We start from the raw sequence: 13,708 nt of genomic DNA on the forward strand, positions 1-13,708 counted from the left end.
GCAAGAAGTACATCCTTATGTGTGCTTTTTTGATGAGGGAGCTGATGTTATGCTCCCACTTCAGATCATGTGAGATGATGTTTCCCAGGATGGGGGCTAGTGAGGCTGGATTCCTCCTGAAGTCCACAACTATCTCCACAGTTTTTGCAGCATTCAGCTCTAGATTGTTGTCACCAGCTGCACCAGGTTAACAGACTGTCAATCTCTCTCCTGTAGGCAGACTCATCTCCTCCAGAGATGAGTCCAATGAGGCTGGTGTCATCCGCAAACTTTAGGAGCTTGACAGACTTGTGACTGGAGGTGCAGTGGTTGGTGTACAGGGAGAAGAGCAGGGGAGAAAGAATGCAGGCTTGTGGGGCACCAGTGCTGATTGTTCAATGAACTGAGACATGCCTGCCCATCCTCACATGTTGCTTCCTGTCAGACAGGAAGTCAATGATCCACCTGCAGGTGGGATCAGGCACATTCAGATGGGAGAGAGTGTCCTGCAACCTAGCTGGGATGACAGTGTTGAAGGCAGAACAAAGAGTATCCTGGCATAGGTGTCTGCACACTCAATTTCTTGAATTTCCCCTGGGGATCAATAAAGTATCTATCTATCTATCTATCTATCTATCTATCTATCTATCTCTATCTAATTGCTGGAGGATGAAGCATTGCAAATGCCATATTGACTGCATCCTCCACAGACCTATTGGCTCTGTAGGCAAATTGCAGGGGATCCAGATGGGGGTCGGTGATGGATTTGATGTGGGACAGCACAAGGTGCTCAAATGACTTCATGACCACAGAGGTCAAGGCCACAGGTCTGTAGTCATTGAGGCCTGGGATCTTTGATTTTGTTTGGGACAGGGATGATGGTGGAGGCCTTGGAGCAGACTGGTACGTGACAAGGCTCCAACGAGGTGTTGAATATGTCGGTAAACACAGGAGACAGCTGATCAACACAGTGCTTCAGGGTGGAGATACAAAGTCCAGTCCCGCTGCTTTACGGGGGTTCTGCTTTTTAAAAACACTGTTTACATCTCTCTCTAATATGGAGAGAGGAGTCATAGTGATGGGGGGAGGGACATCTGAGGTAATGGACAACAGGGGGTTAGACCAGATGTCTGCTGTCGTATGGTTGCTCAAGATGGTAGAGGATGGTAGAGGACTGTCCCATTGTCTGTCAAAATGACAGTAGAAGTTTTTCAAGCTGTTGGCAAGTTGTAAATTGTTTGTGGTATTGGGGGCTTTAGGTTGAAAGCTGGTAAGCTGCCTGAGCCCTCTCCAGACAGATGCAGAGTCATTGGCTGAGAACTGCTGTTGTAATTTCTTACAGTACAACTGTTTAGCCTCTCTCAAAGCCTTGTTGAACCTATACTTCGCTGTTTTGAACCTGTTTGACTCCACTCAGAAGATTAAGGATGGAAAAGGAAGAAGCGTTTCAGAGTCTATCAGTAAACCAGGGTTTGTCGTTGTTATAGCACACCCTGGTGTGTGTTGGTATGCAGCTGTCCTCACAGAAACTGATGTATGATGTGACAGCCTCTGTATACTCATCCAGGCTATTGGTGGCGGTCTTAAAAACCTCCCAGTCAGTGCAGTCCAGACATGCCTGCAGAGCTCCCACAGCCTCATTTGTCCACTGCTTCCCTGTTTTAACAACAGGTTTAGACATTTTTAGTTTCTGCTTGTATGCGGGGATCAAGTGAACCATAACGAGATCCTAATGCTGCGCGAGGGACGGCGTGATAGGCACTACTTACTGTAGTGTAACAGTGATCTAAAGTGCTGTTCTCTCTGGTCGGACATTTAATGAACTGTCGATATTTAGGAAGTTCATGGCTGAGGTTTGCCTTGTTGAAATCACCTAAGACAATGACTACGGAGTCTGGGTTAGATCGTTCCACACATAGTATCTGATCTGCGAGTTTGCATTGTGCCTCCTTTAAGATGGCTTGCAGTGGAACGTAGACACCAACCAGAAGGAACAAATGACCATTTCGATTGAATGGAAACCTATGGAGCTGCATCGAAGTGGGGAGCGAAAAGGGCTTGTACTTACTAAATCTTTGAACAAACGTGAATAAAAGGCACAAAATAAGGTTGGTCATCTGTGTGTTCATGGGATTAAGGTGACCATTACATTCCTATTTTTTGCTATTTCCAGTTTACTAATAGGAGTGTCATGAATGAGTAGTCACAGTCAAGCTGCCCGTGGCTGACTGTATAACTAAGTTTGGCAAGCTTATCTTTATATGTCATAATGTTAACTAAACATAAGTCAACCCTTAATTCACTTGAAATACAAACATATTTCCTACAACTAGGTGAGATAATTGGCTATGTTATACTGAAGTTCCACAGCAAGCTAACGTTTTACATTGGTATTGGAAACTAATTAGATTGATAATGTACATAGGTTCGACATCTGTCAGTCACATATACATATTTCTTCATAACGGTTGTGTTAGTAAAATGATTGAATGTCCTGTGAATTAATAACTAGAAGTAATGTGTGTCTACTAGCTGTCTTTCCCATTGGAATCAATGATATAATGCTAACGTCTCTTCCCCTAGAAAGGGGCATGAATCTGTACAAATGCATTCTATTACATTGCGCCGGTTGTGAGAATCCCGGTCTGCTCGAAGGAGTTCGAATCCTGCCAGCTGTACCGCAGAGTCAGGAATCATTCCATAGGTGAGGGTAGGGAATAAGTCCTCAGGGATCGTAGCCCTAATGTTTATGAGCTCTTCTCTAGTGTAAGAGTTCCCTGTACAGCAGGACACTGAGTTAACAAACAAACAAATTTGCGGCGCCATGGCAACCAAAAAAATAATTGACAGTTGGAATGGCAGAACAGTTAAGTAGTTGAGTAGTTTAAATTGTTTAACAGTGAATTATTGTAGTTTTGAAACAGTTGTGGGCAGGGAAAACCTTTGAACAGGATATGTATGTAGTCTTAAGAGAATGAGATTTTATGCTTAAAGCCTGAGAAACTGACAGTTGGTGCAGGTGGCCTGGCCACCTAGCCCATGATTCTAATTGCTTAATGACCCTATTGTGATGTCATTAGCCCAATGTTAAGTCTATGGGGAAATTGTGAGTTGTTTTTAATTAATAGTTTAAAAAGTATAAAAGTTACAAAGATGAAAAATACAGAGCCCACATGTCCTAAGACCTACGTAACATAGTTTGAATGAAGTTTCTACGCTAAGCTGTTGAAGCTGCATTAACTGAAGAAGAAGAAGAAGAAGCTGCATTAACTGAAGAAGAAGAAGACAAAGAAGAAGAAGAAGAAGAAGAAGACAAAGCCTAGGAAGAACAGTACAGTGTATTTTCATGCACTGTAATGATAAGCATGATATTAAGTTGGTATAAACAGCTTTCATTCCTTTGGAAATAGAAGCATGTAATGACATGATGCTAGCTAGACGTGTTCTGCTTGCAATTAAAAGTGAATTATGAAACTCGTAGCCAGTAGCCACCTAGCTAGCTGAGTGGAATGCATTTCAATCAGATTTCATGTGCTTCATGTAAACAAATTATTGAAGACTTCAAGACTCACCAGTTCCATTACACAAAGGCAAAGACAAATTTTCATATTCTTGTCCATTTTGCAAATCACAGTGAGTGTAGCCTATGCCAAAGTGCCCTGGCTCTCACATTTTAACTGGTCAGTAGTGGGAACCGGATAAATCCGCAATCTCCTCGAACCTTGTCATTGTTGCCTTCAAAGTCAAAGTCAAAGTCAAAGTCAAAGTCAGCTTTATTGTCAATTTCTTCACATGTTCCAGACATACAAAGAGATCGAAATTACGTTTCTCACTATCCCACGGTGAAGACAAGACATATTTTACCAATTTTAAGTCCACAGACAAACATAACATTCAAGTAAACAAAAAAGTAAGTAAATAAGTAAATAAGAGGGCACATATAATAATGAAAAAATAAGAGCAGCAAAATTTTGTTGAAATTGTGCATAGACAGTCAATAAAAAACTAGTGCAAAGTCAGGCCAATAAGAGGCTTGGGTAGTTCTGTTTGACCTGAGTAATGAAGAAAGTGGCATAGTGGTGCAAGTTATGTAAGAGCAGCAGAAGTGTTGTGTTTTCAGGACAACAACACCAAGTTGTAAAGTGTACAAGTGTGCAAGTGTTCAAGTGTGCAAGTGGAGTAGTGCAGGCGGCCATTGTGGGTCCAATGTCCAGGATGTTATGTAGCTGAGGGTGGAGGGGGGAGAGGAGGGAGAGAGTTCAGCATCCTTACAGCTTGGTGTATGAAGCTGTTGGTGAGTCTGGTAGTCTTGGGAGGCGCGAGGCTTCTGTACCTCTTCCCAGAGGGCAGTAGATCAAACAGATTGTGAGCGGGGTGACTTGCATCACTCACAATTTTGGTCGCCTTGCGGGTGAGGTGGGTGGTGTAAATGTCCTTCAGGGAGGGGAGTGAAGCACCAATGATCCTTCCAGCTGTGTTCACTATGCGCTGCAGGGCTTTCCTGTTGTATTCAGTGCAGCTTCCGCCCCCCACACAGCGATACAGCTGGAGAGGATGCTCTCAATGGTGCCTCGGTAGAATGTGGTCATGATGGCTGGTGGAGCACTTGCTGCGCCTGAGTTTCCGCGAGGAAGTACAGGCGGCGCTGAGCTCTCTTCGCCAGTGATGCAGTGTTGGTGGTCCAGGAGAGGTCTTAAACTGATGTGCACCCCAGGAATTTGGTGCTGCTCGCTCTCTCCACCACAGCACCGTCGATGGTCAGTGGCAGGTGTTGGGTGTGACCTCTCCGGAGTCAACAACAATCTCTTTGGTCTTGCTGACGTTCAGCAGGAGGTTGTTGTCCCTGCACCACGTGGTCAGATGGTCGACCTCCAACCTGTATTGAGTCTCGTCGCCCTTGGTGATGAGACCCACCAGAGTTGTGTCGCCAGCAAATTTCACTATGTGATTGTTGCTGTAGGTTGCAGTGCAGTCATCGTTAGCAGGGTGAAGAGCAGCGGACTGAGCACGCAGCCTTGGGGGCCCCTGTGCTCAGTGTGATGCTGCTTGAGGTATTGTTGCCAACACGCATTACTTGGGGCCTCTGACAGAGGAAGTCCAGTAGCCAGTTGCAGAGGTAGGTACTGAGTCCCAGTTTGTCGAGTTTGCAGATGAGTTGTTGTGGTATTATGGTGTTGAATGCAGAACTGAAGTCTATAAACAGCAATCTCACATATGAGTCTCTTTTTTCCAGGTGGGTGAGGGCTGGGTGGAGGGCAGAGCAGATTGCATCCTCTCTGTAGACCGCTTGGCTCGGTATGCAAACTGGAAGGGGTCCAGGGTGGGGGGGAGAATGGCTTTGATATGTGACATGACAAGCCGCTCAAAGCACTTCATGATGATGGGTGTCAGTGCCACAGGGCGGTAGTCATTGAAGCAGGATGGAGCAGTTTTCTTCGGCACAGGTATGATGGTGGCAGCTTTGAAACATGATGGGACGATGGCTTGCTTCAGGGAAGTGTTAAAGATGTCTGTGAAGACATCCTTAAGCTCCCCTGCGCAGTCCTTCAGCGCACGACCTGGGATGTTGTCTGGACCTGTTGCCTTACGGGTGTTGATAGCAGCAAGTGTCCTCTTCACGCTGTCGGCAGAGAGGCACAGGGGCTGCTCATGTAGAGGGGGATGGGTCTTCTGTGGGCAGGTGCTGTTTTGTGCTTCAAAGCGAGCAAAGAAGCGGTTCAGGTTGTTGAGCAGAGGGATGTTGCTCTCACAGCTCTGTGGCTTTGTAGTCCGTGAGGGCCTGAATGCCCTGCCATAGGCTTTGTGAGTTCCTGCTGTCTTTGAAGTGGGTGGTTATCTTGTGAGTGTATTCCTTTTTTGCTTCCTTGATGCCACGGGACAGGTTGGCTCTCGCTGTTTTCATGCCAGCTTCATCCCCAGCTCTGTAGGCTTTGTCTCTGGCCCTCAGCAGCCTGAGGACATCCCCTGTCAGCCATGGCTTCCAGTTAGCCCGAGTGATGATGTCTTTTGTGTGGGTCACATCATCGATGCACTTGGTGATGTAAGAGGTTACAGTGTCTGTATACTCCTCTATGTCTGTCCGTTGTTGTAAGTGGCTGCCTGCTTAAACATTTCCCAGTCTGTTGTGTCAAAGCAGTCTTGAAGAGCATCGGAGGCTCCCTCAGGCCACACTTTTACCTGCTTACGAACCGGTTTGTTCGCTTTTACCCTTTGTCTGTATCTTGGGGCATTAGCATAACAGTGATATGGTCTGAAAGTCCAATGTGGGGGAGGGGGGTGGCTTTGTATGCTCCTTTGTGTGTAGTGTAGACCAGGTCCAGGATGTTATCTCCTCTTGTTGGAAAATCAACATGCTGGTGTAGCTTTGGAAGTACAGTTTTTAGATCAGCATGGTTAAAATCTCCAGTGAAGATGGTGAAACCGTCTGGGTGTGCCGTCTGTTGTTCACTGACAGCCTGGTACAGTTCACTAAGAGCCGCGTTCTTATCGCTGTTGTTGTTGGTAGGCGGGATGTATACTGCGACTAGCAGAATCGCAGTAATTTCCCTTGGCAGGTAAAAAGGACGGCACTTTATGATCATAAACTCTGCCAGTGGTGAGCAGTGTTTGCATACTACTACAGTGTCCCGGCACCATTCGTCACGGATGTAAACACAGATTCCTCCTCCTCGTGATTTACCTCCCTTTACAATGGCCCTGTCTGCTCGATAGCATGCTAGCTGCTCCAGTTGTACAGCAGAGTCCGGAATGTTGTCATTTAACCAAGTCTCAGTGAAGACGAGCACACAGCAGTTACTTACTGTCCGGTTCGATGATCTCAGCAGTCGTATGTGATCCATTTTGTTGTCCAGTGATCGTACATTTGCCAGGAGAATGGATGGTATGGCTGGGCGAGTTGGGCTGGCCGCTAGCCTGGCCCGACGCCTCAGCTTGCCCCTCTTCTGCTTCCTCGCACACCGCTTCCGACGCTTTCTTTCCGGGGGAGGAGTAGCAGGCGAGTCCGGTGTTGTTGCAGGCCGGAGTAGTCCGAGTTCCTTTAGCGTCTCTGTTGCAAAGTCCAGAACGCTGCAAAACTTGCTTTTGCAGATGTCAATTAAAAACTGCCTGCTGTACTTGTAGTACGACGTAGTAAGACAAGACGAACACGTAAAACTTTCGGACAAACACTTTTTAAACGAACAAAACACCGTACGGTTGGGACAGAGAGAGGTCGCTGCGTGTGTACGCGCCGCCATCTTGGATACTGTGGAATGATTTCATGATTTCCATATAAGTTTCTTATATTAACCACACATCCTCAATCACAACCCCAATCACACAACTTGAGCAAGGCACCGTTGTATTCCATTGGCTTCCATTACATGACATCAGCCCCCACAAAAGAAATAGGTAAACACAATGCTTTAATAGCATTAATATTTTGTAATGCGTTTTGTAATCTATTTCAAAATTAATCACAGCGATTAACACGTTCATTTCGACAGCATCAATATATATATATATGTATTTATTTATTTCATTTTTCATTTTTTCGTAACATCCAAACCTCCTGGCAGTGTGCACAAATGGGTCACATAACTTTGTTGAGCCCTTGTTATTGCTTACATATTTACTTTGATTTGTCTCCCAATATTTCTCTCAAGATTCTGTGTTGTGTAAACACACAAAAACACACACACACACACACAAACAAAATGTGTATAAAAAGATGTCTGATTGCAAGATAAAAAACACCCACCAGAAACCAGATGCCAAACTGGCTGAGTAGTCTCTGATCATGTTGGTCATCCTCCTTATTGTCAAAGTCAGTGTTGTCAAGTGAGTGATGGGAGGCCGATAGTCCCAACTGCCTCCTGCGGTTCATCTCAAATTCTCTTTGCTCTGCATGAATTTCAGCCTCCTTCAGCAAGCTACAAACAATAGGTAAATTCAGGTAGCCACAGTTAACTTTTTGAGTCAAAAGTTAGAGGGCAAAAGATTACTCGTACACCTGCATCCCACCTCCTCCTTCTGCTCTTTCTTCTTATAATAATTAAATGAAGAGGAGGAGGAGGAGGAGGAGGAGGAGGAGGAAGAAATATAGCTGCAAGTAGCGATGTGGGGGCCTAGCAGTGTAGCAGGATGGTGTCGCCATGAAAACATTGTGGCCTTATGTGAAGGGTAAGGTAATAAGCACTCAGAGCAAGTTACATGACAATGGACCTTTCCAACCTGTGAATCATGTATAGACTAATATCCATCAAGATTGTTTGATTTTTTTGAAGCTCCGTCTGACTGTTACGACATTTGTCCCACAAACAAATCAAGTTGCTATGCTATCAGCAGTGGTTCCATGTGTCTCCGTAGATATCAGTCACAGGTGGGCTATATTTATAGCTAACAACCTATAGCAGAATAAGTTTTAATGGATTAATGGAAACGGAAAAGTTAATCTGGAAGCTAATCTAAACAGGAATATCAACTGTTATCACTCAAGCATGTTCTTAAAGTAAAAAGACTCATTTTGAGCATTGTGTTAACATATTCCGTAAAATTATCATGTTATGTTAATGTTACTGGAATAACAATACATTTCACAGGTAGCCTGAAGACATGACTCTAATACAGCTATAGGAGTCTACCCAGTAAACAAAATAAAGTCCTGGCGACGTCCCCTAAAGGTCCCCTGGCGAACGTCACCTCCTCGACATTGTGTAGGGTTCCCTTTATGTCCCGCAGACCTCTGTTCTGTTTTGAAAATCGGGCACACCGATCAAAAGTTATCTGCATTATCCAATATGACATATTACATAGAACTGTAAATCATCTGACTATCTAATATTTACAGATATCTAGGCTATATATAACATTTATTTTATATTTGGCCTGTTATGAAATCATGTATTGAACAATTTAAGCACAGCTCAGCTTTAAGAAACTCAAATAGCCTAGATGCATGCTTAGCATTTTGTGATCATTAAGGCTACTTTTACAAACTCTTAGTCAGCTGTCCTCTGATTTACCAATATATAGGCGCTATTTGTAACATTTATTTTGTATTTGGCCCGTTATGAAATTATGTGGAACAATTTAAACACATTGTAAAACTTAAAGCCCAAATTTGGAGACATCCATGTATGTCGAACTTTACTGCAAATTCAAAACTGGATTACTCTGGAACGGCTAACTGTACAGGGGACTGCTTTACACCTTTGTGTTCGGTAAGGTCTCCTGTTTATTCTGATATTTGGGTTGTCATGTGTTAAAAGAAGGGTTCGTAAAGTATTATACCGAGATGAATGGGTATGGAGATCATGGGACGCAACACCTTCAGTAGAATGTATGATTAAATTGAATTATATTATTTACTTTTCTCGCGAACCGTTCAACACAGCAATTATCGGCTAACATCGTTTAAAAGCTGAGAAAAAGCTATTTCATGTGATACGTGGTGTCTGTGTGATGAATAGGCTACTTCGCGAGTAGTTCAACATGAGAATGGGTGAATTTGGACGCACTTTCTTTCTTGCGCTGCCACTTTCTCCACTGCATAAATGACTAAATTAATTTGCGCTGTGAATGCTATGATTATTTTGACAGGCCACAGGCTAAATAAAAATCGCTATTGCCATGGCCGTCGTGGCCGCCGTGAAATTCCTACCCTGTTACAGGTCATGTACATGGTCTACTGTGGATCTACAAAGATCTGTTTGACATGGATTGGCTTTAAAAAAAGATGGGACAGTGCGACATGACCTTTACAACTGGTGCTGGCTAGGCATTGAACTGGGCTTCATTCAAGGATTCCAACAGTACCTTATTTTTGAAATACAGACACAGACAGCCCAGCCCTGCTCCTATTAGACAGCTGCTAGATGGCTTAGAACTCTGCCAGGTGCAAGCAATCAAGCCTTTAGCAGTTAGAGAGCTGTGATGTCATAATCAAAATTTAAATTCCGCCATTCATTTCAACGGGGCGAAAAAAACATAAGATAACTGTTATACACAGTTACTTTCACTATTGACTGACAATAGGTTACCATCGAAAATATAGCCTGAAAAAAGCAACACTTACCCCGATAATGTTCGAATGACTGAATAAAAAACCTAAGGACATGTATCCTGCAGAGGAGTTGCTGCTTACATCTCGTGACAGTGTGTCTTCTGCTATGCTCCATATGTGCATCTTGCCTCATCACTTTTAACCGTCATTATCAATTTGCAAATGATGGTGAATAATTAGTCATTGTGAGATGTATTTCGTAATATCTTTATTATCATTATGTTTCCCATTGTAGTCATGTAGTCGTTATTTGCCACACCCCTTGGTGCGTTGCTCAAAAAAAGAGACGGGCATGGCGAAAAACTCGAGTCTACGATAGGAATAAGCTTTGCGTTGTCATGTTTATAGACTTTAGACTGCGCTTTAGACCATCATGATACAGCCCTCCGAGTCTGTAACATCATTTGACCAAGGTGATGCTGAAATTGATCAAGGATAAGTCCTCTCATTAAATAATTTGATTTTAAACTACTTTTGTATGTTTACAAAATTTTGTATTTCAGGGGGACAAGCTAAAGGGTCAGGTCTAGTCACACTAAAATATCATAGAAAAGAATGGAATTGTATATTTAAAACGTCTGAAATGTTACTTAAAATCCCTGCTTACATGCAAACAGTCTGGATTCGAGAAATGGCCATTAAAATGACTGATTGACAGGCTCCATCACAGCCCTATATTACTGCTGTATGTGACGGGGCCTCACAACCCTGTGATGAAGCCTGACAAATAGCCTATTAGTTCCTATTAGTTCTTTTCAAAAATATATTTTATTCAAGAATAAAAACATCCTGAGATGGCACGATAGGTGCCTCTATGACTTGATGTTCAGATTTAAGAATAAGAATAATTTCTTAGGATTGATCAATCATTTCTTAAAGCTGCAGTTGGCAAGTCTGACAGATTGAGGGGGCCAAAAATGTTAATGTTTACAACTCTCATGCTCTTCCCCCACTACCACTGAGCACCTTCTCATCGAGTTTGTGCTCGTCAGTGCGCACCAGATTGCACCAGACTGTCAGATCTCACACAGCCCTGCTCTGATTGGACCAGAAGAACCGGGAGCTGTGAAATTTTGCAAAACAAATAACAGGCTCTAAGTGCAGGTAGAAGTGCGGGGTTTTTTTCTAAAACCGGCTGATTTATGTTGGAGCATAGTGTCGGTTACAGTGAATATGATCCAAAAAATCTTGCCAACTGCAGCTTTAAGCTTTGTGCTGCGTTTCTGAACAAAATAGAGCCCTAAGTCTCTATTGGCAATTTTACATCCGATGTAGTTGACATTTTAAATGGGGTACCTCAGGGATCAATTCTTGGTCCTCTGCTTTTCAATCTGTATATGCTCCCACTTGGGCTTATCTTTCAGCAGTACAATATTATTTATCATTCATATGCCAAAGACACGCAATTATATTTTTTCTGTTTTCTTCAAATAATTATGGTCCAGTGAATGACCTCATCCAATGCATTTATAATTTCTTAAAATCTGGATGGCCCAAAACTTCTTAAAGCTTAATGATAATAAAACAGATTATTTTAGTAGGTTCTAAGGTCTTGAGGCATCAGTTTCCTTCATTGCTAACTCCCCTGTCTATAAAACCGTGTGAGAATGTCAGAAATGTAGGCGTGATCTTAGATGATCTTAACTTTCAGAAGCACATATCTAACATTTCCAAGACTGTGTTTTATCATCTCAGAAATATATCTAAGGTTAGATGCTTTTTAACTCAAGTAAACTCTGAAAAGGTGGTTCATGCTTTTATATCCAGACTATTGTAACACACTTTTTGCTGGACTGACAAAACAGACCCTAAACAAACTCTAGCTTATCCAAAATGACGCAGCCAGAGTACTTACCAGAACACAAAGATCTCACCACAACACTCCAGTATTAAAATCACTCCACTGGCACACAGTTAAGCAAAGAATTGTCAAAATAATCTTAGCATTCACAGCGCAAATTAATTTAGCCTTTTACGCAGTGGAGAAAGTGACAGCGCACGGCAAGAAAGAAAGTGCGTCCAAATTCACTCATTAATACAAAATAAATGTTACAAATATCGCCTAGATATCGGTAAATATGAAAATCAGAGGATATACAGCTAAGAGTTTGTTAAAGTAGCCTTAATGATCACAAAATGCTAACCATGCATCTAGGCTATTTGAGTTTCTTAAAGCTAAGTGCTTAAATTGTTCAATACATGATTTCATAACAGACCAAATATAAAATAAATGTTAAATATAGCCTAGATATCTGTAAATATTACATGATCAGATGATTTACAGTTCTATGTAATATGGCATGTTTCATGTTTTTGTAATGTGTACAGTGATGCAGGTCTACTGCTGTGAATAGGCTACATGTAAATACAACTTTGATCATTTTTATAGCCTACTACTGTATAGTTAACTTTGGCCTTGGTGCTGCAAGAGCACTTGAGGAGCAGAAACTTGATCAAGAAAATGATCATTTGGCACATTATTGTTCTCTATATCAACTGAGTTGTTTTGTCCATTATGTATCTCAAGACATACCACAACAGGCATGATTGGATTGGATTAATATGTCAGTGAGGTACCTTATAACTGCCTCCACAGTGCACACCAACTCTTCAGCACCACACTCCCGTGTATTTATGGGGGGAGGGGATGTCTGGTACAGATGAGTTTCAGTCGAGGCCCCCACCTCACTGTGGTGGTTGACATGGCAACGCTTGCAATAGCGCACAGGCCTGTTGCCATGGTGTCCACAGCAGCTGGCTGAGAAACAAGTGACAACTGCTCGTCGCACATGAGAACTACAGTTCTGCAATGGGATAAAATGAGGATGAAAGATGTGAGGAAGATAAAAAAGAGAACAATCAATTCAGGTTTAATCTGATCAGCTCTAAAACCACAGCCTTTGATATAAATGTGTTCATGTTTATAAAATCATTCTCTTGCACTTACCTAATCGCAATTACCTAACTACCACACTTGTAAGGCTAAGGGTAATTAAAATCCAAAAGGGCATTGATGATATCTAAACAAACTAATTGATCATTTTGCTGATAAAATGCAAAAGAAAATGAAAGAAATCTAGACAAATTGAGTGCATATTCTGTACATAATGTAACAGATGGCTGTGATTAAATATTAGTAGTTGTGGAGATAATATTGCAGTGACCCTTCATCCCCTGATTGACAACTAATACCAAGCAGACACTGACCAACCATCAGTTGGCTCCAACAAACTTTTGAATCAGGCCAAATTTCGGTCTGATTTGTGGTGTACACTCACGACACATGATCAGAATATGTACGAAAAAAATTACTCCAGCTACGGTCCATCTAATTGGATTTCTGGCATGTCAGGAGCTAAGCCAGGCGCCAAACGTGCAACGTGAGCACAAAAATCACGTCCGATTGAAACATGTAGTGTGAGGTACCATGCTGAATGCTCTGGAAAAAATGCAGTGTCTGCTCAGTTTGAAGGAGAAGTTCGGTGTGATATTGACCTAAAGTGTGTTGAAACATGATACAGAGTGTGAACTTTTGTCTCATAGCTCATCTCGGCTCGTCCCCTGCACTCCGAAATCTGGCGCTAGTTAGCGATGCTACCAACAGGTTTTCGATGGGGGTGCCTCAGGTATCGGCCTAGCCATGCAAATAAATCACTGTTTTACACCATTTACGAGGCTCAAAGTAGC

At 42.7% G+C, this 13,708-nt stretch overlaps 1 protein-coding gene across 8 annotated transcripts in view; it reads right to left on the reverse strand.

The window, feature by feature from the left end:
- The window catches only part of LOC125284068 (protein unc-79 homolog), a 257,979-nt gene that overhangs the window by 177,744 nt on the left and 66,527 nt on the right, over nucleotides 1–13,708 (reverse strand). For all 8 annotated transcript variants that reach the window (XM_048227819.1, XM_048227828.1, XM_048227800.1 and 5 more), the window contains 2 exons: nucleotides 12,599–12,825; nucleotides 7,718–7,889 (listed from right to left, as the gene is read on the reverse strand). In XM_048227819.1, coding sequence (XP_048083776.1) covers nucleotides 7,718–7,889; nucleotides 12,599–12,825 — 399 coding nt within the window. The remainder of the gene's footprint in view (nucleotides 1–7,717; nucleotides 7,890–12,598; nucleotides 12,826–13,708) is intronic.

Source organism: Alosa alosa, chromosome 2 (assembly GCF_017589495.1).
Source record: "Alosa alosa isolate M-15738 ecotype Scorff River chromosome 2, AALO_Geno_1.1, whole genome shotgun sequence".
Taxonomy (NCBI): Eukaryota; Metazoa; Chordata; class Actinopteri; order Clupeiformes; family Clupeidae; genus Alosa; species Alosa alosa.